Genomic DNA, 26,672 nt, shown 5'->3' with positions numbered 1-26,672 from the left:
TCAGACAGGCTACATTAAAGCTGTATAACCAGATGTACGGACACAGACCCAACAGGAAGTCAGTTTCTCAGCAAGGCTTCACCTTAAAGATCTCCACAATAGAACTGCTTTACAGCATCAAGCTTCTGTTGTCTGATATAAGGGAGGGGGGCAAGAAGGGGCTACACAGAGGTGGGGGAAGAGAAAGAGAGGAAGACAGACAGACAGACAGGGAGAAGATAGTTCCAAAGACAGATGGATGATGGATGATGGATGAATACATTTTTTAAAAATTCTTATCTTCTGTCTTAGTATCTTTTTTTTTTTTAACCCTTCCCTCCCATCTTAGAATCCAAACTAATTATTGGTCCCAAGGCAGAAGAGCTGCACTGTGCTGGGCAATTGGAGGTGAAGTGACTTGCCTAGGGTCACACAGCTAGGAAGTGTTTGGGGCCAGATTTGAACCCAAGACCTCCTCTCTCTTAGTATCATCTCTAAGACAGAAGAAAGAGCTAGGTGATCAAGGTTAAGTGACTTGCCCAGGGTCTCCTGACTCCAGGCCTGGTGCTTGATCTACTGTGCTACCTGCTACCCAGACAAATACATTTTTAAAATGGAAAAGATTAAGGTTAGAGGTTAGAGAAAACAAGATATTTAAGCATCTAAGGAAAATGGATTCGAAGCCTGTGACCCAAATTCAAGAAGAGAAGGGGAATCCTCCCACATAAAGGTAATGGTTAAGAACCAGAAGTCTAGTGGGTCGCCCTGAGTCAGGAAATTACTAAACACGTTGTGGCATGTGAATGTGACATGATTATTATGACCAGAAACCGTGAGCACTTCAGAGGCCACGGGAAGGACTTGTGTGAGCTGATAAGGGAGTGACACACACAGAAGCCAGAGCGCAATCTTACATCATCACCCCAGTGAGATAAAGAATAAGTTAAAAAACCATCAGGCTCTGGAGCCATGGTAGTGAACCTAGGGCACACGTACCAGAGCGTGCTGAAGGGGCTGCACCACCACCCCTTCCTGATGTATTTCTCCCATGTCCCACTCCTCCACCCAGCAGCCAATGGCAGTGCTTCCTCCCTCCTCCCTCAGTCTCTAGAAGATTTGCCATCACTGGTCTAAAGGCTGCAGAGCCCAGATCTAAAATCCCAAGGACTGAGGGGAACACGGTCTTCCTACTTCTGGTCAATAAGGTCAAATAGTGATTGGGTCGCCTCTCCAAGAAAAGAAAGAAGTTTCAATGAAATGGTTTCTTAAATCACACAAAAATGGGTTCAACCAGAATGACTGGGGTGTCAAATGCAAGCGAATTCATTAACACTTGTGTTTCCTTTACAATCAATTTTGTCCTTTCTACACCAAATATTCAAGCTTGAGAATTGTGCATTCATAATAAATTCAATTCAAATAAAATTCGGTCCAATTCAAAGTTCACTTCAGAATATAGGTTTTAATTAGGGAACCAAGCCATCCTGTTTCACAAGCTTCTGACCAAAAAAAGCCCTGCTGAGAAAAAATCACTAGTGGTCTCTTTATTGTTCAGAAATCCAACATCAGGGGGCAGCTGGGTGACTCAGTGGATTGGGAGTCAGGCCCAGAGATGGGAGGTCCTGGGTTCAAATCTGGCCTCAGACACTTCCTAGCTGTGTGACCCTGGGCAAGTCACTTAACCCCCATTGCCTAGCCATTACCACTCTTTAGCCTTAGAACCAATATGCTTTGTTCTGAGCTGCTGGCTTTTTCTCCCTCGGACACAATGGCCTGGATCCCTTCATGTCCCTGGGAAAGGCTCCTAGGCCCACAGCTTGACCTGTATCCTGCAATCCTGGCAGGCTGCCTCACTCCTGGCACAGCCATGCAAGAGAAACTAAGGCTCATCTCTTCTTCCCTTCTTCTGTTCTAGCATGTGTGGAGAGAATAAATGCCCACAAACCCTTTGATTCAGGAGTTAGCTCCCATTGCTTCCTGCCTACACTGGTGCTGGATAGTGTAGCCCAGTCTATAGTAAGGCAATAACTCATTTCCAGGTGTTGGAATTCCTTGTTATGGTTCTTGAAGATTAAGCAGTCATTTCTGAAACCAGCACAGGTAACTTGGGTTCTCATGATAGCACATACTATAAAATATCTAAGTTTATTGGGTTGGGCCAGAAGGGTTTGCTCTACACGGACTGGAATATTATCAAGAACCATTCACTTCTGTGGCCACTTCCTCCCTCCATGAGCTGAGATCAACCCTACACCAGATGGAGTAATTTCCTGAATTTGGGCCCAAAACATTCATCCCTGACATTCCAATCCAAACTTAGTAAGGCTGATCCTCTGACAAGAATAAATATGCAATAATAAATCCAGTTTGGGGCCTGTACGCAAAACCTTTCCCTCTAAACAGAACTGCCAGGCCCCACTATTATTGATAGTGAATTTGAGAACCCAAGCTTGACTCTATATCAATATATTTTCTTTTTAAAGTAAAATTTCTAAAAATTCATGCACTGAAAAGTTAAAAGTTTCCAAGGAAGCATTAGGTGGACACAATTCAAGTACCATATTGGCACAATGCAAACTTCCCCGGACTAGAATTAGTCTAAGGAGTCAATAATAATTTAAAAAAGAAAATTGTATTGTGGCTAATTCATCAATAAGAAAGAAAACTGATATGCCCAAGACTGTCTTGGTGTGAGGAATGTAGGTGTTAAAATAAAACGGTTGGATTAAATATATAAAAATGTGGTCGCCAAAATTATTACTTAAGTCAGAATGACTTTTTTGTAGGTTACTTATAAAACTGAGGGAAAGAATTAGGTAGAGGAAAGAGAAAGAGGGTAGAATGAGAAATCTAACTTAATGAGCTAGACTATTGCTCAGGCCCTGGTTTTATTCTGGCAGGGCTCCAAAAAGCCCCAGATAGAAGGCCTAAGTCTAAATTAAGCAGAAGTTCCAACCACAAGGCCTCCCCCTCTAAGATGGGGGAGGAAGCCTCTGAGGATGCTAATCCCTCCAAGAGCCAGGAAAGGAGCCAGCCTTTTCACTCACGCATGTGGTAGTCCTAAGAGAAAATCTAAGAGCAGTCCAAGGTCTCAAGCCAGAGCTCCTTCAAGGTCAAGTTCGAAGGTAAAAGAACTCGTCACAGGAAGTTTCTCCCATGTTTAAAGACCATTCCCTTCATCACTTCCTGTGCTTTCCTTCCACCTTATGTGGACCAACTGCAGTTATAGCCTTGCTTAGGACCGCTCAGGGGGCAGTCAGTCGATTCTGATTCATCACTCACTTTTGCACATGTGGGTCACAGACCTCCCCATACTTCAGGGATAAGTGGGGTATATACATGCTTCTGGTGATTAAATCTAAAAGCAGATGAGGGAAGAGTTAATCCCATCTTCACAATTCCTCCTGTGATCCTTTGGAAGACTAGTCTCCCCAATGGATCATTTGACATAATCATCTTGTACGCCTAAAAATCTTCTAACTACAGGTGGATACAATATTGGACCTTCTAAGAGGAAACTACAATAGTCAGAGATGAGGGAAATAGGAAACAAAGTAAAACCAATGTTTGCTAAGTGCACCGACAAATTAGGAGGTGGTCCCCTTTGGCATAAGAGTTTACATTCAAAATAACTGTTTAACCTCCTTCAGGTCAATCAATTGCACCCCAAAGTTCATTCTGGATCTTCTGATGCCGTGTAGATTTCTGCAGGCATTTTTCTCCAAACAATTCATTTTCTGGATTCAAGGAGTTACTAAGCTTCTTTCCTTGAAATTTTTCTCAAACAAAATTTTAAATTGTGGATTTTATGAAAATATATAGAGGGACAGGAGGCAGAAGAGGGATGGCATTCCTGGTTCCTCTCTAATATGGAGTAACGCATGCTGAGAAATGAAACTGCTGGCCAAAACGGGGCCCACTGCCCGAAGAGCCCAGTACAGTATTATCTTAAAAGCACCCCTGGAGGGGATAGAGAAAGACAGAAGGTGCCTAGGACATCGAGGTGGGAGGAAGATACTGAGCTATGTGGGAAGAGATACTGAGAGAGCATCCACTGGGATGGAGATAATGGGGACGGTTTCTCCTCTCCCCCCTCCCCCCAATCATCTTTCTAGCCCAAGGAGAGGAGAATCATTTCTTGCTCCAAAGCTTATCTCTATCATTTCAAGTCCTATCTACAATTGCTGTTGAAATCATTTGAATACCACACTCAAAGATGGTGGTGTGGCCATCTGCTGGGGCTGGCCCGCTACAGCCAAGGAGTAGGAAAATCTCTTAGGGTTCCACCTGGGTATCTGACAGTACATTCTACAACCTATCATAGGCCCAAATGCCATCCCACCACAAAGTCTCAGGCCCTGTTCCCCTGCTCCCTTCTCCTTTCCCACCCTTCCTCTTCTCCCCTTTCTCTCTCCCCTATTTAAGAAAAAAAAAATTAAAAACTAGTTGTTCTCTTTGGTGCAAATATCTAAAAGCTCTTCTTGATGAAATTAGAGCACTCAAAAAAAAGGGAAAACTGGTTTGAAAGAAACACAGGCAACTATTGAAGAAACTCCTGAAGTAAACTCTTTCTTTGGACTTAAGTCTTTTCTTTTCATTATTTTCAGGCCATTATCCACCCTTCAGCCTCTCAAAGAAAGTCTCAGGCATCCACCCTTCAGTCTCCCCACCCACCTTCATCAACTCTACACAGAGCCTACCTGTCTGATCTACCTGTCCTTTTACCCTCCTTATCTCTCACCCAGACTCATGTAAGAACCTTCTAATTAGTCCATCAGCTCTCCAATTCCTCCTTTCATGTTACAGTAGCAGTATTATCTTCCCAAGTCATAGTTCTGCCAGCGTCATCTTCCCACTCAAAACCCTTGAGCCAGTCTCTATAACCTCTTGGATTAAAACAAACTCCCTAGTTTGGCATTCAAATACCTCCACCACCCATTCATACCCTACATTTCCAACCTTATTTCATATTATTTCTCTCCACTATCTAAGTCAAAAGAGCCTACTGTATGTTCTAAAACTTTGACAGGCCATCTCCCACTTCTTTATATCTCCTCTCCTCTCATATACTTATCCTTGTCCAAACCTTCCTAAAACCTTATCTTCCTTCCAGGCAGAGACTTTCTTTCCTTTCTGTATCCTATCTCTTGGAACACTGTCTCTACTTTTCAGTAAATTATATGAAAGTCAAGATGCAGTCTGATATAAAAGAAAATTTCCCAAGCCTGTCTGCTCCCCTCCCATATTTTCATCAAGGATATCTATATAAATGTATGCTGATTTTGTGGAGATTATAGGTAGGCTGGGATCAAAACAAATACCATAATCTAATTTTTATAAAGAGAATATACAAACTAAGTCAAATCCAACTGACCTATTTAAATGCTAAATGAAAAACAGATAGAGGAACTGACAAGCCTACCACTACTTTTTAGGAAGTTTAATTGTTATAAACTGAGTGACATTGGAATAAGAGCCTATAAATCACCTTAGCCAGCAAATATATTATCTCTTTGCCACGCCAAGGCATATGGCAATGCTAGACAACGCAAGTTCATGTCATAAATTCATTTGTAAAACCTAAAAGAGGAGGATGTCAGAAGAAAATGAGAAGCAATACCTCATAAAACTGTTAATAGCAGAAAAGGACAAAAAAAAATATCAATAAATGGTCCATACACCTGTTTTCCCATCCCCATATGTTGTTTAGGGAAATAATTGATGCCTGTATCCCAAGCATCTTTGACAAAGGTTGGAGAAGAGAAGCAGCAAGCTTCTGCAAACAATACTCTAAAGCAGACCAGATCTTTCATCACAGAAGGGATGGAAAGGTCATCACCTAGCAGAGGGACTTGGGTAGAGGAAGTCTGTGGATGCTTGTTGGACTGAACTGAATGGACACAGCTCTAGCCATTGCCTCTGTGGTGAATGAGGGCTGGGGAACCACCCCTGCCTCCTTCTCCAAGGAGAACCCAATGGGCCAGGAGTGAAACAGGTCACGAAGTAGTCACTGCCTCCCACGATCAACTGTGCAGGCTTCCAGGAACTGCCTCCAAAGCCAGCCCAAGAAAGGAGAAGAGGAGAGAACTGTGAGAGGAGATGAGAGGAGGTGGGTGAAGTGCCCCACACATCGAATGTGATGAACTACAGCTATGTTAGCTCTGCCTGAAATCAGGAGGACTTGAGTTCAAATCCAGCCTCAGACCTGTTCTAGCTATGTGACCCTACTTACTTCGATTCCCTCATCATCAAATGGACTAGAGAAGGAGATGGCAAACCACTCCAAGATCTTTGCTGAGAAAGCCACAAATGGAGTCAGGAAAAGCTGAAATAACTGAACAAACAGCATCACAGCTGGGTTAACACATTACATACACGAGGCCTCACATGCACCGTGACTGAGCCTGGAACTTGGGAGTTTATGTGCTCCAAGCTTCTTACGGAGATAATAAGGGATGCAGATGACACTCATGCAAAGGTATTTCTTGAGCTTTTCCTGACAAAAACAACATCAGTAACGTTATGGCATTACAGATGTTAGAAGGTAACTTCTTTTTAAAAAGAATCTCTTCCCTTCGAAAAGAGGAGTGCAGCGGTTAGGGAAATCTGAGAGGAGGTTTGGGCATCACGTGCCGAGGTGCTGTGAAGAGAGAACTGCTTTGGGCTCCTGTCCTGAATTCCCCATTAGGGCTTAAACTAGCAGAGCAAGAAAGTGCTCTATCTAATTAGGGATTCAGTGTAGGGAAATTCCATGTGAGGAAACACTCTCCTTGGAGGCCAGCCACCAACTCTTGTACAAATCTGGATCCATGAGCATTTGGAAGCCCTGAGAGCGGAAGACCCCTGCCCGGGTTCACACAGTCAGAATGAATCCACGGGCAGACTCAAATTCAGGTCTCTGTGACCCTGAGGCCAGCTCATTTCAAATAACCAGAGCTATAAGCTATTGAAAACTGTCATCGTAGGCCCTGGGCACTGAGGCTTCCCTGTTATATGGTACAGAATGAACTGCACAGCTTGTTGTTGTCCATCCTTCATAGCCCCAAGGACCAGAGCTTGCCAGGCCCCCTTCCATCCTCTGCTCCCTCTGTCCAAGTTCACGTTCATTGTTTCCATGACGCCATCCATCTGCTTCATCTCCTGCCATCCCCATCTCTTTTGGCCTTCAATCTTTCCCAACTTCAGGGTTTTCTCCCACGAGTCCTGTCTTCTCATTACTGGCCAAAGTATTGAAGCTTCACCTTCAGTATTTGACTTTCCAATGAACCATCTGAATTAATTTCTTTAAGTATTGATTGATGGATTGATTTGACTTTTTTGACATCCAAAGGCCTCTCCAAAGTCTTCTCTAGCAGCACAATGGACAGCAGCATCATAGACCTTTGTTGGCAAAATGGCGTCTGTGTGTCTTGGTCTGCTGTTCAGATTGGCCATCACCTTCCTGCCCAGGAGCAAGCTAATGCTTCTTAATGATGCTGACGGGCACCGGGTGACCCCATTCCTCACGCTGAACCTCACTCCCCTGACTGGAAATCATTGTGCCCCCAACTTGCAGGGCGATTGACCAGGAAGAGTTCTTCAGACTTCGAAGGCCTCACTCTGGGATGAAATCGTATTTACCCATGAGATTTATGGTGTTTGCAAGCTAAAAACAGCATGGGCACAAGTTGCGCCAACGATAATGATGTTGGATCACAAACTTGATGTTTTAATAATCCAAGAAATGAGGATCTTTCTTCTCAGGGACAAAAACAACCAACGACCTCAGGGCCCAGGGTCTACGGGACAATCTTCAATCGCTTGCTGTTCTGGCTATTTGAAGCAATGTCTTCGTTGGGCGATGACTGACAGGAATGACGAGGTCTAAAGCTGCTCATGTTACATCTCCGGGTGAACATTCTTTTCTTTCAATGTGGCTGACCAAAGTCTTCTGTGTTGGGCAACACTTCCATGGCCTTCAATGGAAAGCCCTCCACCTGCTGGGAAGGTTTCCTCAGCTCCATTCCTGGACCCCGGTCAAACGCATGGCAGGAACCCAGGAAACGCCAGGGCGGGCGAGGGGCATCGGCTTGGCTTGCCATTAGCAGCAGCAGACATTAGAGCTGCCTCAGTGCCCAAAGATTTTAGGCGAGTGACAGGGAGGACGTGAGCGCAGCAGAGAATGCGTGTCAGCCCTCGGAGGGCGGCTCCTAGGAGACAGATGGCAAGGAAGCTATTACATCCTTGTGTGAGCGCTATTTTTCTACAAATAATTTGGTTCAATTTTCATGTTTCAAGTAGAATCGCTAATAGTGAAGAAAACATGAATAAAACAATTACCGAGCAAGGAGTTGCTACTAAGTGGAAGCCAAATGGCTTGGCCTTCCTCTCCCAAACAAAGCCCCAGGGAGGTCAGTTGTTTTTGTCTTCATTTTGAATGCTATTTTGGTGCCAGGTTGTCTGAGAAAAGCCAATGGGCATCTTCAGGGCCTACTGTGTGCCAGGCACTGTGCCAAGGGCTGGAAAAGCATCTTGGGGGCTTTAGGGGCCTAGACTTTGTTATACCACTCCGGAGGATGCTGTGCCTCAATGGAAGCCAGATTCCGCACTTGGAGAGCGTCCGTCCTTGTGGCCACAAGCCCAGCCCGAAGGGAAGGGAGGCCCTGGGCCTCTCAGCAGGGCACGGCTCACTCCATCTCCTGAAGTGGCTTCCTAAAGTCAACTCCTGAAGCTGGATTCACAAGCAAGGAAGTGGAAGGGCCCCCTCTGGGCCACACACTGCAAACAGGCTCAGCTGCTGTCATTTCTTTTAGAGGAAGGAGAGAATACGCAGACTCCAGGAAAGCCATATGCTTCTCATTTCCTCCAGGCGGACTCCAGACAAGGCCGGGGCCCTCTCTCTGCTCATCTCAACTCTTCCTGATAACAGAGATCCTTCAGGGCTAGGACTGTGCCTGTTCCTATTCTCAACAACAGCCAATAGAGAAGTGGGTGATTTCTAAATGCCAATATAAAGAGCAGCTACAAACAACCACCAACAAAAACAGAATTACCTAGCAGGCCTTCCACATTAGCAACTCCATTTTACAGATGAGGAAACTGAGGCTCAGGAAGACTCACTCAGTCTTGGATGAAGATCCAAAGCCATTAAAGCCCTTTTAGGTCACAGGAAGGACTCCCACCCTCTGGGCTACCTTGCTTTTTGCCTCACACTCAATGACTGAATTAAGAAGCCTAACTACATATAAAAGTAATAAAAACAATAGCCTTCATATGGTGCTTTATGTTTTATGGAGCACTTTACAAGTACGGTCTCATCTGATCCTCACAGCAATCCAGGGAGTTGTGCTATTATTATCCCCATTTTACAGAGGAGAAAACCAAGGCAGTCAGGAGTGAAGTGACTTGCCCAGAATCACGCAGCTAGTGAGTGTCTGAAGCAGGATTTAAGCTCATCTTTCTCACTTTGTATTCCTCACTTATTTCTCAATACAATGAAATCTAGATCCTGGATTCAGATAGCTAGAAGGCCCCCCACATCCTCCCATCCAAACTCCTCATTTACAGCTGAGGAAAAGCTGGGGATCACTGACTAACTGGGCTGGGAGAAAGGTTAAGTCTGAATTAGGGCACAATGAGAGCTATCTCTGGTAAAGCAGCTTCCTATCAGTTCTAGCCCGGGGAATTAGTAAGATTCACCTATAATTAGCACATTAATTATTGCTATTAAAATGGAGTTGGTGGGTGGCTTTTAATAGTTTTACTGTCTCCTTGAAAGCCAGGTTGGCTGGTGTTCTATTCTCTTTCTAGATCAGGGTTTCTCTTCTTTTTTTAAACCCTCACCTTCCATCTTAGAATCAATACTGGGTATTGGTTCTAAGGCTGAAGGGTGGTAAGGGCTAGGCAATGGGGATTAAGTGACTTACCCAGGGTCACACAGCTAGGAAGTGTCTGAGGCCAGATTTGAACCCAGGACCTCCCTTCGCTAGGTCTGGCTCTCTATCCCCTGAGGCACTTAGCTGCTCCCTAGATCAGGATTAACCTGGGGTTAGATTTCAAAGGATCCCTGAGCTTGATTTTTAAAATATCTCTATTTTGACAACTTTATTTCAATATGTTTTCCTTGGTAATCCTCTGTATTTAATTTTGTGCCCTGAAAAAATAGGGCTCTGAAGAGTCCATAGGTTTCACCAGACTGCAGAAGGGATCCAGGAAACAGAGAAGAAAAAAAAAGGTTGAGCACACCTGCTCTGGAAGCTTCTTTTTTATCTCCTCAACTCCCAATGTATTATAAGCTGGAACAGCCAAGGAACCAAGCTTCTTCTAGCCGCTCTCTAAAGCAGGAGTCTATTAGTAAAGGCCCGAGTGTGTCAAAGGAAAAAACATGCCTGCTAATGACATACTTGGCAATTAGGCTCATCTGCCAGAAACCACTTTATTGAATTTAACACAAACCCATATCCGAGAGGTTTCGAGGCTGGAAAGACAGATGTCCAAAGAGGCAGACTCAGGCCCCGACTTTGTGCCCCACAGCAACGTAAGGCAACACTTCCAGGCATCTTGAACAAGGGAAAGATCTGATCGATAGGTTCAAATCTAGTTTGGGTTCCTCTCCAGAACAGGCACAACTGAGTTCTTTCTGGACCGTAGGTCAAAGCCCTGCCTGGGAAGGCAATAATGCCATCCGACTGGCAGCCACTTTTACTCCATTTCAAAGGAAGGCCTAAACCTGTGTTCTTCATTTCTACTTTCTTAAAGAAAAAGCCTCAGTTTATGCTGCCGAAAGAAGAGTTCTGAATATTTCTAGAGAAATTACAAAGAGGACTGTTTTTATTTTTAAATATGTTGCCACATCAGTGTCTCCAGAAGGCAAAGTGAATGAATTTTAATGTCTAAACTTTGTGGCATCTCCTAAAAGATAGATTTACTTAAGTTCTAGGTTTTGTCTATCTCCAACTGTAGGGGTTAGGATAAGCGACCTCTGGATATATGAGCTACCTCTGTAATTTTTGGGACAGCTGGATGGCTCAGTAGATAGTGAGCTGAGCCAGGAAGACCTGAGTTCAAATCCAGCCTCAGCCATTTACTAACTGTATGACTCTGGACAAGTCATTTAACCTCTGTTTTAATCCACTGGAGAAGGAAATGGACAACTACGCCAGTATCTTTGCCAAGAAACTCCAGGACAGCATGGTCGACAAAGTCACAATTCAAGAACTGAGCAACAAGTGAATCCTTTTGTGGACAATCCTCAGACTCCTCTTTTTTCTTTTGTATCCTTCTCTCCCAAATTGTCTTCCATGTCACTCTGCATTTCTTCCCTTCCTACTGGGCATGTTTTTCTATGTTTGTGACTTTTCCCATCAGGATTGAAGTTTCTTGGGAGTCACAATTGGTTCATTTTCTTGTATTCTACTCCCAAGCACCCAGAACAATATATGGAGCTTAACCAATACTGACTTAATCAGAAATAACTAAGGACCGGAGAGGTGCCCAGTCTGATGGAAGGCAGGATGCTCAAATACATTCTCGACCCCAATGCTGCCCACCCTGGTTCAACTAGTCAATTCAGAATGAGCTCCAAGGCTAAAGAGGGGTGATCATAAGACTGAGCAGGAGTCAAGACTTGCCAAAGGGAAGAGAGAACAAAGGATTCAGGGAAAGGAAAAAGATGAAGACCAAAGGCTAAACTCAACGGAAGATCCAAAGGTCAGGACAGAAGTGAGCAGAAAAAAGAAGATGGAGGAAGCACAGGCTAGAAAGGGGGCGGCAAGTTCACCATCGTCACAAGTTCTGGATCTACTACCAAAATCAATGGCAGGTTGGGTTTACTTGAAATCATAAGCAGAGCTCACTCATTTGGGGAGTAGAAAAATGACCATGCCAAGAACAAGGTCAAGTCTACTGTCTTATAAATTCATTTAATTAATCACTCATTCAATCACACAAGAGGAAAGCAAGATCAAAGAGAGAGAATTCACAAATGTTCATTATATATCTTCAAAGCTATCAGTGGTGAGGTTGTAAAGAAATCCAGCCAAGAAGCTCCAAGCTTTCAATTACAGCCACGCACCAGCCTCCCTACCTACTTTCACCCTTCATGTTACTCCTGAGCTAAAATCTAAAAAACCATTAACTTGCTAATCTGCGTTAAATCATCCCTGGGATGCACTAGAGGCCCACTAAATAAAAACAAAGACACTAAGCTTGAATTCATTGGGTCATAAAGACATTTTTCCCCTTAAATGCAAACCTTCCAACAGGGAAGGAAAAAGGCATGGCTACTGTTTGCTGTTATCCTGACGACATTAAGGACAATCCAGTATCTGTAAGAAATACAAGGCTCGTAAACAAAATGTGTCACCACCACAGGAAGCACGATTCTCCATAAGCCAAGTCCATCTCCCCTACCCAATCACTGGTGTGGAAATGTCAAGGATAGATTAAAGCCCCGAGATAGCTCACAGGTCTCTTTTTCCTCCCCCTCTGATGCCATTCTGTGGGGATTTACTTAATCCACAGGGCTCTTTGGGGAAAACGCCAGCATATTCTAAAGCACAGAATGATGATGACACGGATGCCTGTGACTATCTCTATTCAAGACTGTGGCTCCGAAAGCCACGAGAACCGACGGAAGAAAATGGAAGCAGCATTTCTACTGTTGGCAGCCTGTCTGGGGTCTGCGCAGAAAGGCATGTTCGTCCCTTTTGGGCGGTCAGAAGCAAACGGAGCCTGAGCTGTCAGGCAGATTTAACGATGAGCCGACACACTGCATGCAGCCGTCATCAGAAGTGACACTTTCAAAAAACAGTGTCATTAACTCATCCTTCAGCCCCGTTAGGTCTGTTCTCCCTCCATCACACGGGCTCCCCAAAAGCTACCGGGGAGGGAACTTTCAAGGAACCAGGATCAATCCAGGCTGCCTAATTGGGTAATGATACGCGGGGAGTAACACGACTGGCTCCAGTGTTCATGAGGCAGTGGGGACGCAAGGTGTAGGGCTCGATGGCCAGTTCAAATGCAGGACTGTGCAAGATGGCGCTGACCAGTGCATCCCCCGATGACGTACCCCTTCTACAGGTCATCTCCGCTGCCTAGACTGGCCAATACAACAGAGGACACCAGAGACCAGCACGAGGTGATCCAGTACTTGGGCAAATGCTTCTGGCTTCTCCAGTAGGACCCAAATGAACTCATCCTCTTCCCTCCCAATTTGTTCCTCCTCTGAGGTTTCCTACAGTAGCACCACCATCCGCCCAGTCCTCTCTGCTTGAAACTCTGGAAATCAGCTCTCAAGAGCTCCTCCCTTATTCTTGGCCAAGGCTCCGTGGTGCTAAGGTCCACTGACTCCCCCTCCAGTCATACCACTAGCATTTATTATGCACCTACCCTGAGAGGCATCCTGGCCTAAGGGCGACAGAGCCAGCCTCCAAGACTGCCTCTAAGAAAGTCATTCAACCTGTCACCTGGGCCACTCTCTGAGAGAGAAGGTGCCAGAGGTGGACAAAGCTCCCAAGCCAATGAAAGCAGAGCCGGGCTCTCTCCCCCTCCCCGTGATGCACCGGTCACTGCTTTGGGCACTCTCCTAACTTCCCACTCAGCTACAGAATGACAGGATCTCAAACTCCGATCTTGAAGGGAATTTGAAACCATCTAAGCCAACTCCATCAATTGAGCCTTGCTCAGTCTTTCTTGGTTAATTGGCAGAAAGTGATCTCTCCCCCCTGGTACCTCCTCAGGCTGTCAAGGCTGCCTTTATTGCATTCTACGCTGTTGCAGGCACCCTGATGTCTGATTCCCTGTCCTTTCACTAGACTCTCAGCTTCCTGAGGGCAGGGGCAGGGGCGCTTTCCTCTCCACACTTTCAGCCTGTGCCACAGTGCCTTACAAAGCATGTTTTAGTCTGTGTTTATTGATCGGGGCCCATCTTGGTCTAGCTCAAATAACATTTCTTCTCTTTGGGACTGAAATATGAAATTCTGGGGGAAACAACGGGCATCTGATTCACACTCGTTCTAATGCAAAAAAAAAAAAAACCATGCCAGGTCCACACTTATTTGCAGAGTCAACAGAAAATAAAACAGCACAAAGATGAGGAGAGGCTTTGGAGAGATCCCTCCAATAAAAACGTATGGACCTTCTCAGAACAGAGCTCTTAAGTAAATGAAGGTCAGTGGAAACAGAGACGCAAACGTTACCACTCAAATTCACAGTCCGCTAAAATCTATCATTCTGTGACTAGGAAAAAAAAATAGCTGGTAGACAGTGAAAAGAAAGAATCTGTAAAAATCACTGGGCCTCTGGAAAACAGGAAGAAGAGAATTTCATTAGCATATTTCAGGAGTCATACAGGAAAATGCCTTAAAATATATGATAGGGATCTCAAATAAAAACAGAACGAATCGAATGCCAAAGGAAAACCTCAACTCCAACTCACTCAGATGTATCCTTTTCAAGTTTCAAGATCTTAACAGAATTGGTCTACTTTTTTAAGATCCCACTCCTTGGGGATCTAGGGCAAAGGAGGAAAAAGAGAGAAATCAAGGCCCACAATACACCCAAAGGAAACAACCAACCAGAACCAAAGTGAATACCAAACAACTGGAGAATGGCCAAAAAACACAAGGTGTGCGAGTGTTACTGTGCAGGAAGAAAGGAGGAGGGTGAACAGTTCAGAGGCACCCAGGGAGATTGATGTGAGTGGATAGAGAAAGAAATGAGCAGAAATAAGATGGTGCAATATTCAATGATATAACAATGTCAATGAAAAGTTCTCTAAGAAAGTCAAACTCAGGATAACAGAGAGTCCAGGAGAAGAGACCACCAAACAGGCAGAGAGGAAGTAAACAACTAAGGATAATAATATAAAAAGGCTGTACGTCCAACGAGACCACTTGGGTTGGACGTTTTGGCCTGAATGGTTTTCTCTGGCACAGAGAAGGGTGAATTCTGGAGGGAGGAAGTGATAAAGACAAACAAAGGCTATTAAGAAAATGGATCACTATCAGAAGAAAAAGGAAATGAAAAAACACAGGAGGTCTTACTCAAAGTGGCAAAGGTAAAAGAGAATAAAGATGACAGTATTTACACTGGGTACAATTATGCCAATAATAGTTAAAGCAGCAACAGTTGGGGAAATGTCCAGAAGAGGAAAAAGTACAGAAGGGAGCAGAGAAGCAAACAGGATACTATCAATTCTCTCATTTTAGGGTGAAAACATGCAATTTTCATAAAGCTGAAAATGGTGCAAATCTGTGACAGTCTTTTTCCCTGTTTGAGTTTCTGAATGCGAGAAGAGATGTTTAGTAGGTTTATGATAAAGATTCTTTAAAAAGAACGTATCTAAGTCTATTCCTGCTGAGTTTCTCACAGTATATTAATAATTGGTATAATATATGCTGAAAAAGGGAATTTGCCCCACACCCTCCAATCCAGACACACTAATCAGGACAACTTGTTAATATTAATAGTTCATTAAATGAAAGAAGCAGCTTTTTAATCCACGGCCCATTTTGCTCGTAGGCAGGGAAGAGCGGGATCAGCCACACTCCATTTTTCTTGACGGTCAATCCCAATGTATACAAGAGCATCTGAGCTGCTCATTGCTGCAAATTTGTTTTTTAAAATTAATGCATGTAAAGAATCCATCTGCGTTTCAATAAATGATTTACAATACTCTGCACATGAACGGTTCAGACTGAAAAATGGTTTTGTGAGGCAGTTTTCTGATGAACAGGTTTGGGGTTTGGTTTCTGGCATTCTCTCCTACTTCCATTTAAAGCTAAACAAGGGAGATGGTCACTTGCCAGCTGATGTAACTGGAAGTAACTATGTATTTCAAAAGAAATTTAAAATTCAGCCCAAACTGCATATCAATTTATTTGAAATGGGTTCGGCTCTTGTCAGTCCACTTGGATTTAATAAAAACCTGTCCATCCACTGCATCCAAAGACGCCGAATTGTACTTGCTCACCTCTGTTCGGGGATTTGTTTTGAAGACTCATTCAGATGAGCAGTCAGTGGGCAGAGAAATCCTGAGTGGGCAAACTCATCAACAAACCAAACAAGCTGTACTTTCTGAAATCATATTATCTAGCAGGGGTTGTGGCAGATGGACATTCTGATCACCAGCCTCCCGGTATGTTATTTAAATCACTTCTAATCTATGAATGAGTGGTTCTATTTATAGCTCACACTGAACTGAGAAATCCATTTACGAGAACTACACAGATGCAACGAAGGGACTATTTTTCCAAGAAAAATAAGCTATAAAATGCAGAAACAGACAATGATTTGTACCCTCGCCGCAGGACTCTAAGTTATCTGGAACAATGAGCGTTGCTAATACATAATTATGTGACGCCAAACTTTTCTGGAAAAGGAGTCTCGAAGAGGACAATGTAGGCTTTATCCAAGAACCCTGACAAATGAGGCCTGCCAAGTTTCCCTCCAAGGTCTAATGATGTTCAGAGAAGACCCTGGCTCTGGAAAAGAAGACGTGTCAGCAGACTTCCAGTTCTGGCTAGTGGCACCATGAAGTGAGGGCTGAGAGTCGGGTCTTGGCACTGCTCACAGCAGCTTGCTGAGGGCTGATCATCAGCTGGTCTTGCCATAGGCCAGGTGACCCGACTGAGCTTTGAGGATATCTCCACCAGGAGCCCGGCCAGCTGGCCTGAGCACCCCTTCATTCTGTAAACATTTACTGAGCACCTACTATGTGCCGAGCATTACACTAGGCACGGAGTGGCCCTCAGCCTTGGGCCGCCCCTTTGGCTTCTGCAGCGATGATGAAGGCCAAGTGAGGCCAAAGGAGGCAGAAGTTCTAGGACTGCCACTGCAGCGATGATGAAGGCCAAGTGAGGCCAAAGGAGGCAGAAGTTCTAGGACTGCCACTGCAGCGATGATGAAGGCCAAGTGAGGCCAAAGGAGGCAGAAGTTCTAGGACTGCCACTGCAGCGATGATGAAGGCCAAGTGAGGCCAAAGGAGGCAGAAGTTCTAGGACTGCCACTGCAGCGATGATGAAGGCCAAGTGAGGCCAAAGGAGGCAGAAGTTCTAGGACTGCCACAGACTTTGGCCTTTCTACACTCTCACTTAGTTGCTGATGCTTCAGATGGCCAATGGCCAATGAACAGAAAAGCTATGAATACTCTCCATCTTCACATTCTCCCGACAAACAAAACAGAAGACTTTAGAGGCTCCCTGGAGGGACGGCTCCCGGCTAGGTCACAACTAGAGGTGGGGGAGTCCTGGGCGTTTTCACATGCCCAATGGCAACGGGAAATATCACTCCATGAGTCGTTTGGTCATCCCATGATTCCATGCCAAGGAGTGAAATAGGGAAGGCCAATGGAAAATTATCATGGAAAACATGGATTTGGAATACAGAAGGGGAAAGGGCCAAGGCTTGTAAACGGCAAAGTGCCTATGGAACGGGAATCACTTTCTTTGAGGAAAAAAAAACCCAGGAATATGCCGGAGAGAATAAAAAGGAAAGGAAATAGCCATTTACTAAGCACCTACTAGGTACCAGCCCTGTGCTAAGTGCTTTACAAATATGATCTCATGAGGCACAGGCTATTATTATCGTCCTCTTTTTACATTTGAGGAAACTGAAGCAGACAGGGAGCACTGAACTACCAAAAAAGGGAGAAGGCAATTATATGTTACTAGATAGAAAATCATTCGTTATTGATGGGAGAACATTCTTGAATCAGTTATCAATAATGACCAATCAAAGCAAAGAGACAAAGTGGTATTAAATGATGACCCATTAAGAGCTGGAAGATTCTTTAGAGGCCATCTTATACAAGCTTCTCTGAACCTCAGGCTCAGAGAGGTGAGCAGTGACACGCAGTTCTTAAGGGTCAGAGGTAGGATTTGAACTCATAACTTCTACACCCCGAGTTCCGAACTCACCCTATCCACTACACCAAGCTAGGACAAAGCTAGAAGGACAATATGGTCTCTGCTTAAAACAACTCCAATTTTTATGTTAAAAATGTGATTGAAAATTGGGCATGGAAAGAGGAACATGCACTATGATTAATATAACTTCTCAAAAAACCTAACTGGCATAAAGCAACCACCATACTGATGGGGGCAAAGGGACCTCACTCTTTCTACTACATTAACCCTAGAAACTTCAAAAGACTGAAGAGACAAGGAGTGAAAAAGAAACACGAGAGCTGAAAATCAAGTTGGAAGCTTTGGGAACCCCAAATAAATACTGGCCCCTTCCATGATCCAGCAAAGTTAAATGCTCAGAGGGGAACAATTTCCTCTATTAAATACAGCATTCTCACTATGGAACCCTTTCTAAATGAGTGCCCTAGAAATGCTTAATGATTAGCCTCAGGAACTGTCCTCATCAGATGCTCCCTGGGCTGGTTCTTGAGACAAAGATGGCTCCAACCTGCGGAGAAGCTTGCTCATCACCCACTTTTGGACTCCTTTCACAAGTGATGGGAGACGGTCAGAGCCCTGGGACTGCTTTGGCAAGGAGCTGCTGTGGGTTGCATCTGTCCTTTGGCTTCTGCTTTTTCCCGGTAAAGGCAAAACTGATTTACAGCTTGTTTGCACTAATAAAATATTATACTGTTGACTCAGTATAAAAGGGAGATGAGAAAGTTCAAGGAGAAGTGGTTTAACAACAGCACCAACAAAAGGAAGGATCTTTTCAAACTTCTTCGAATCGCAAAACCATAATAAACTCTGCAGAGCCTGGGCTGCGGACCAAAGCGGCTGAGGTGACTGCTCTGCTTTTTACGGCTGGGCCTGAGAAATTTATCTGTTTCCATTCCTGGGCTCGGCCCTGAAAGCGAGGCAGTGCACAGGCACTGCACACTTGGTGTTTCTGCCTCATTTAGGATGACTATAGCCCATTGGTTCAAGAGCCTCGATGGGACAGGATTAGGTAAAATGAGTGCGAACAACTGAAGATTGGGAAAATATACACCAAGAATTAAAACAGGTGCCAAGAGGAAGAGAGAGGAAAAACCTTAAATGGAGAGCTGAGGGATGGGTTAAAACAAAAACAACTTCTGTAGCTGCAGTCAGAACGAGGGTTGAATTCAGGCTCCATCCCCCGTTAGATCAATGTAGCCTTCCAAGCCTCAATTTCCTCATCTGTAAAATGGAAAGAAGGACGCCCTGTGGACCCCACTGAACTGCTGGAACGACCAAGTAACAAAACTGACATCTGCAGCCCAAGGTCTGTGGGGTAACTGCATAGTTCTCAGAGCTGAAAGGGAAGCGTTTTCTGATATATCCAACAAGAGGCCCAAACATCTCAATCAGGAAGGGGAAGAGGAAAGGGCTCCCCGGCTACAGCCTCAGAGAGCCTCCCACACCCTTCCAGAGAGGGATAACAAGGCAGAAGGAAGCAGATGGCCGGTGCTGCAGCACCTTAAAATCCTAGTCCAAGGAATCCTGGAAACGTGTGGGTCACCAGCACGCGTGGGCAGGCTTTCCAAGGCTTGTAGGCCAGGCAGGCCAAGGACCACGTCCTCTAGAGAAGCTTAGACAGCCCAGGAAGCCCACCTTCCTGATGCTCCAGAAAGCACATGGAATGACTGGAGAGCCTGTGATGCCCTCCAACCGAACAGACCACGAGAGGGTCATCACATGACCAGCCGAGTGTCTCTCTGGGCCCGGAAGGAGTCGCCGGTCAATTATCTGTTCACCTCTGAGCCCCGTGAATGGGTGCCCAGCCCAGGCCCGAACTTCAGCTCAGTCTTAACCCCCTCTGGGACTTCTGGGGACAGTCTAGAGGAGTTTAGGGATTCCGACGTCCACAAACATCAAACAGCGGGCAGCAGGCGGGCCGACAGCGGCTGGCCCACCTCCAGGCCCCTCTCTAGAGTCTGAGCAGCCTGGCAGGCCATGCCGGGCCCACAGCCCCACCGGCCCGGACGTCTAGAACTCAGGCTCACCACCAGGCCAGGGTCAGACATCAGAGGACGTTGGCAGGGCTCAATAATAAAGGGAAACGCCCGAGGAGACACAAACCCAGGCACACCCTCTAACAGAAGAGGCCTGAAAGCTGCGGTCATTTGCTTGACCAAAGGCCATTCTCTCTGGCCCTCCCACACAGCTCCAGGGTGGAGAGGGGCTTGGGAGAGGGCACAAGGGGCTGCAGGGGAGCCCCCTCTTGGGTACACACCAGGGGAATATCTCCGGCTCGCACCACCCCTGAAGACTCCAAGACCCCAATAACTAGAACCTCAAGCATTCAAATGGTAGCACGATTTTTTTAATGGATTCATCCAAAGCAAGAGTCTCTGAAGTTGGTTTTTTTTTTACTTTCTATCTTAGACTCAACCTTAGAATCAAGTGACTTGCTCACAGTCACACAGCTAGAAAGTGGCCGAGGCGAAATTCAAACCCAGGTCCTCCTGTCTCCAGGCCTGGCTCTCCATCCACTGAGCCACCTCTGAAGCTTTAATCAACTTTGCTGAGTGTGTTTAGCCCTTTGTTGGTCATTGTGTTCAAGAACTGGATCGGGGGAGAGTGTGGGGACGAGCTTCAAACCCAAAAGCCCCCAGAGCCCGGCTATGGCATTCCCCGCACGGAGGTCCTCCCTGCTTGCCTCGGCCTCTGGGTGGCCCTCAGTGAGCTGCCTCCTCCTAGCCTCCGCTCAAACCCCTTCTTCCATGGAAGGCTTCCCCTGCAGGGGTCCTTCCCCTCCGAATGTGTGGCACCCACCTCCTTGTCTCCATGGCATCCCCCTTGGGGGGGGGGGGGGGGGGCTGCCTGGAACCCTCAGAGCTGGGCAGAGGCCAGGACGCAGGCCAAGTGCATTCATTACACGCTCCTTCTCTGAATGGCTGGAGCCAACCAGGGGCCTAAAGCTGAAGACTGCAGGGAAGGCCGCGGAGACCGTGCCGCTAGGCTGGCCGTCCAGGTGCAGCGCGGGCAGATGGGCCTGGAGAGTTTCGGGCCAAGACTTACCTCTGACTCATCTGTGGATTCCTCCACCGACACGTCCTGGAAAGAAATCAGAGGGGATCGGTTAGCCCTTGGCCGAGCAAGGAGTAAGAAGGCCCCTCCGGCGCTCCGGCTGCCAGCGCTGCGGCCAAGCCGTCATTTAGCGCCTGCGCAGGTGGCCAGGGGCCTCCTTCCTCCTGGGGTGGGGGAGGGGACCCAGCAGAAGGCAAACAATGGGGGAACGAAGCCTTCTCCTGCCTCCGGCTTCCTCGGAGCTGTTCTGGCCAGTCGGCACCAAGCCCGGCAGGATTCAGGAACTTTCCCTGCCCAGGGCGGCCCTCGGGGTCTCAGAGGCGGCTCAGCCCCGGCCAGGGCAGGCAGAGAAGCCAGTGGTCCCGAGTACGGAGGGGCACAGAAGGCCCCCAGACGCTTCGCCGTCAGGGCAAAGGGAAGGGAGCGCTGCCTCTGCTCCGCTCTGCCCCGCGGCAGAATCCGCTGACCCAGCAGCCTCCGTCCCTGATGCACTTAGAGTCATCAATAGCAATAAAAGGCCCCACTAATATGCTGACAGGGGAAGCGGCCTTCTACAAGGCGCTCCGGCCGGCTCATTAGTGTTTGGGGGCCAGAGACGAGCCACCACCAAGAAGCAGGCCTGGGCACCGGAGCGGGGAGGCAGCGAGGCTGGCCAGACGCCTGGACTCAGGAATCCTGGCCGGGATCCTCAAGGGGGTGACCGGCACGTCGGCCTGCCTCCCTTTCCTCATCTGTGCAATGGGGGGAATAAGCGCTCCTCTGCCCAGCGTGCTTGGGAGACTGAGGTCGGCCAGACATGTGTCCGTGCACAGCGCTGGGCCAGAGGTGCAGACGGCGCCTCCCTTTGGTCCCACAGCGGCGGCCCTCCTCATCCAGGGGAGGGGGGGGGGGGAGGGGGACGCGGGGTCTCCTTCAGGGCCCGGAGCCCGTCGGCGGGGCCTGTGCCCTGCGCCTGACCGTGTCTGACCGTGTCCGGACCTCTCACCACCCCGCTGCTCTCTTCTCTGACTGCCAAAGGCTTGGCCAACCACTTATTCTCTGAGCCGGCGACTCGCCGCCAGGGAGAAGCAGAACAACAACAGCCAGCCTAGCATCTTGTTCAAAAGGCCAAGACCAAGAGGACGTGAAGAGGATCTGAAAATCCCAGGGGACCCCAAGTACAGAGTCAAAGACGGGCCCTGGCAGCCCCCAGAGCTGGTGGCCCTCCCGGCCCTCTCCAAGCGATGCCTCGGCGGCTGTCTGGCCCTCGGAGGCTGGCACCCCGAAGTCTCTCCCTACAGACAGGGCGCCCCGCCCTGAGGGGCTGCAGGGAGGAAATGAGAGGAAATCTGAGGGGCCTGGAGGGGGGCAGCACCGGGCCAGCACCTGAATCCAGCCAGAGCCAGTCACCGGGGCCCTGGAGGGGGTGGGGTGGGGTGGCAAGGACAGGCCACCTGGGCTGAGAAGCTCCTGCCATCGCGCTCTCCGGAGGCAGGCTGGGAGAGGCACAACAGCCAGCCCGGCGCCCCTAAAGGGCGGCCCCACCACGGCCTGAATCGGGGCTTCACTGGGCGCCTCCTCCCGGCAACCACCAGGCCACTAAGAATACGGGAAAGTGGGGGTGGGCGCCGGGCTCGCATTCTGCTCTGCGGGGCTGCCGCGAAGCGGGGCATCCCCAGAGGCTGTAGGGCCGGGAAGGAGGCTACAGGCGCACCAAGAGGCACGGCGGGGAGACTGAGGCAAGGTCAGCCAGGCACAGAGACGCAAAGGGGAGGGGACGCCTGGGGAGGCTGACCGGGCATCCAAGGCACAGAGGAGAGAGAAGAGATACAAAGTAACTGGCAAAGCCAGCTCCGGGGCTGAGCCGGCTGCTCCTAGCAGGGCGTCTCCGCCCCGCCCCCCCCAAGCTGAGCTCTCTCAGGCTTGGGGATTTCCAGTTCTCCAATCCAAACCACTCGTTTTTCAGACGAGGAAACTAGAGACTTGGTGTGACGTGTAAGGCACCTAGTTAATGAGGTAGGGGGGAGGGGTGTCAGAATTAGAACGCGTATCCCCCTTTCGCCAAGCCCCAACTCTAGCTACTCCACTTGCTGCCTATCTCTGCATGGATGGACGCTTATCGCGCCCAGCCCTGTTCCCGAAGTCCTCCAGCACACCGGAGTCTGGACAGGGATGCCTTTCCAGGATGATAAATCACTTCCTCTCTCTTCCCGGAAATGGCCCACTCGCTCCTCCCCTGTGGCCACTGCAGCTCGAATATTCTATCTCTGGTCTCTGCACCTTTGCATTGGCTGTGCCTCATGCCTGGCGCACTCTTACTCTTCACCCCCGAACTGCATCCGTCCCCGAAGTGACTTTATAATGGGCCTGGGGGTCGCGTCTGGCAGAAAACGGGGCGCTCCCCGCCTGCTTCGGGGTTCCCGCAGGGCCCCAACCAAGGAAGACCCTCCCGAAGGAGGCCTCCGCAGGACGACGCCCCTTAGACACTTTCGGAATACCCACCTTCTCTGCTTCCGCCATGGTGCAGCCGGCAAAGTCACGTGGTAGTCTCCGGAAGTAGCATCCCGGATGTCTCGGAGCTGAGACTTCGGAGCCTGCTGGGAAATGGAGTTCGGCGCGACCACGCCCTCTCGAGGAGCTGTCCAGCGTCTAAAGACGCGGCAGGAGGAGGCAGCGTTGTCTGGGCCCTGGCTTCCGAGTCCTGGGCTACGGACACCGGGGAGGAAAGTGGTGCCTTCGCACAGCTCGGCCGGGGAGGAAAATGTTTTTAAAATAAATTGCAACAGAGGCTGCCAGGCGACTCAGTGCATAGAAAGCCAGTCCTAGAGACATGAAGTTCGGAATTCAAATCTGGCCTCGCATACTTCCTAGCTGTGTGATCCTGAGCAAGTCACTCTACCCCCATCGCCTAGCCCGTATTGCCTTTCTGCCAGATACTTAGTTTGGATTCTACTGTAAAAGATAAAGGGTTCGAAAAAAGTAGCAACAAATCTAGAACGCGGGAGAGAGGGAGAGTTTGGAAGAAAGTGTGAGGAGCTTCCTTGGGGCTCAAAAGTCACTAATTCCGATATGAATGTCAGGGTTCAACCCATTGGAGGGTCTCCCCTCCCCAGGGTCAATTTATGGAGGACTCAACCAATCAACCAGCCTTTAATACGCGCCCTTCCCTGTGGGTACTGATTCAAAGACAACAGTACAGAACTTGGCCTCGGAGAGCGCGCACCCGGAAGGGGACGGGCACGGATATGAATTGGTCTTGCTTGGGTTTTTGGTGGGGGAAGCACTAACAGCCTGAGGGATCAGGAACAGCCTGTTCGGGACCTGTGACCACAGCTGCATCCTCCTCATGAACGAGAAATGTCAGGAAAGGCATTTTCTTTGTGGCCATGTGAACTCATGAAGTAGTTCAGATAAGTGGATAGAGCCACTCACCTGGAGTCAGGAAGACCTGAACTCAAATGTAGCCCTGATGCCTGCTGGCAGTATGACCCTGGACAAGTCATCTTTAAAAATCCTGACACCCTCTATCAATGTTTATCAGATTTCCATCCTCTCAAAGGGGACAAGACTTCAGACCCACTGAAGTAAAAAAAAAAAATCCCCAAAATGTTGCTTTGTGGGACATATGTTTTATGTTTTGTAATATCATCAGAGTGCCCAGGTTTGAATAGCTATAAAAGGAAATGCAGTTAACTCGGTATAGGTCCCTACTTTGTATCATTAGATTTTAAAGAGATTTATCCAAGAAATAGAGATAAATACAACAATCCTAGAAACCTGTCCAATATAACCACATTGAAATTTGATGGCTAATCTGGGAATTGCTTTGGAATATGCTCCAAAAGTAACTAAGCTGGTGACACCTCTTTTAGGCCTCTATTCCAAAGAAATCAAAGGAAAAGGGGCTCATGTATAAACATTTTTATAGTAGCCTTTCTTATAGTTACAAAGAATTGTTAATCAAAGAGATGCCCTTCAGCTGGGAAATGACTGAACACATTATGATAAATTAATGGAATAATATTGCAACATAAGAAAGAACAGATGGTTTCAGAGGAAGACTTTTATGAACTGATGCAGATTGAAATCATTAGAACCAGAAGAACAATCTGTACAAACAAAACAGTATCAGCAAATGTTAAATGGCTTTGAAAGACTTAACTCTACCCCATAACCATCCATGATTCCAAAGAACCATTCATGAAAAGTACTGCTGACCTCCTGACTGAGAGGTGATAGACTCAGGGTACAGAATGAGCCTTATTTTTGGATGTGGTCCATTTGGGGCTTTGTTTTGCTTTACTGTGCATGTTTGTTTTGTTATATATCCACCTCCTGCCCCCAATAATTTGGTGGGTGGAATATATATTAAAAAACATAAATTTTTGGACACAGCCAGTATGAGAATTTGTTTCTTTGACTGTCCATATTTGTTGCAAGGGTTTGTCTCCCCCTCCCCAGCTCCCATTTAGCCTATGGTAGGGTGGGGTTGAGGAGAAAAAAGTGTGTTAGTTGAACCAAAAAAAAAAATAAAAGGAAATTTAAAGCAATGTTTTAAAGAATTCTTGTAAACTCATTTTTAAATTGCATAAAATGATACTGCAACAAAGAAGACACAGGTTTTTATGTAAAATGTTCTATGGCTAATTCTATTAAATGAATGAATTTAAAATTGTTTCTAAAAAATCCTGACACCCCCCCCCAATCTTAGGATCAGTACTGTGTATTGGCTCCAAGGCAGAAGAGCATTAAGGGGTGGCAATGGAGATGAAGTGACTTTCCCAGGGTCACACAGCTAGGGAGTGTCTGAGGTCAAATTTGAACCCAGGACAAGTCATTTAACCTCTTTCATCCTTGGTTTCCTCAGCTGAAAATTGATTTAACAATTGCACCTATCTCACAGGTTGTTGTGAAGATAAAATAAGATATTATTTGTAAAATACTTAGCAAAGTGCCAGGTTCATAGTTGGCCCTTAATAAATGTTTCTTCCCTTTCCCCATATTGGATGATTATATATGGTCATAGAATCATGAAATCTTAGTGTTAGAAGGGATCCTAATGGTCACCAAGTCTAGCATATCAACCAATATCTTTGTCAAGAAAAATCCATATAGGATCTCAAAGAGTTGGATATGACTGAATGATTGAACAACCACAACTAATCATACCTCATCAATACCTTCCATCCCTCAGATTGTGGGGAGGAATAATGAACTCAACTTCCATTTAAGGAGAGGAGAGAGGAGAGACATCAACTCTAAGATCTCTTAATTTCCCATCTTGTGCTCATTTTTGCTTCTTTGCCTAAAGTAATTTGGGATTTCTTTGGCTTCTCCACCTTTTGCCCCTTCTCCCACTTTCCCCTTCCATTGTTTTTCAGCTTTCTTTTCTGTGTTGTATTTCCTCATTAGATTGTAAGCTCTTTGAGGGCAGGGATTATCTTCATTTTTCATATTTTTCTCCTGCACACAGCACCTAACATAAAGTAGGTACTTAATACATGTTGTTTTACAGACTGAATCATCACACCACTCATTCATCTGCCTCCCATCATCCAGACTCTTCTCTCTCCAACTCACCCTGTAAATGACTGCCAGAAAATCTTCCTAATCTACTACACATTACACAGTTCTTCCTTTCCCACATCTTTTCCGGCCAAATTGACCTTTTTCTGTTTTCTCACATGTCCAACACTCAATAGTAATACCCAAATAGTAACTGTAATACATGCCTACTTTAACTCTGCCTCTTTGTGTCTCATTTTCTTCAAAACT

At 46.8% G+C, this 26,672-nt stretch overlaps 1 protein-coding gene across 1 annotated transcript in view; it reads right to left on the bottom strand.

The window, feature by feature from the left end:
- The window catches only part of VPS41 (VPS41 subunit of HOPS complex), a 148,100-nt gene extending 124,551 nt beyond the window's left edge, over positions 1 to 23,549 (bottom strand). Inside the window, exons 1-2 of the mRNA XM_056804139.1 lie at positions 23,400 to 23,549; positions 20,910 to 20,945 (exon numbers count right to left, since the gene is read on the bottom strand). Coding sequence (XP_056660117.1) covers positions 20,910 to 20,945; positions 23,400 to 23,417 — 54 coding nt within the window. The 5' untranslated portion in view covers positions 23,418 to 23,549. The remainder of the gene's footprint in view (positions 1 to 20,909; positions 20,946 to 23,399) is intronic.
- Positions 23,550 to 26,672: the final 3,123 nt, after the last annotated feature.

This window comes from Monodelphis domestica, chromosome 7 (genome assembly GCF_027887165.1).
Source record: "Monodelphis domestica isolate mMonDom1 chromosome 7, mMonDom1.pri, whole genome shotgun sequence".
Lineage (NCBI taxonomy): Eukaryota > Metazoa > Chordata > Mammalia > Didelphimorphia > Didelphidae > Monodelphis > Monodelphis domestica.
Note: the sequence above shows the minus strand (reverse complement) of the source record. Positions and strands in the feature narration are given on the sequence as shown.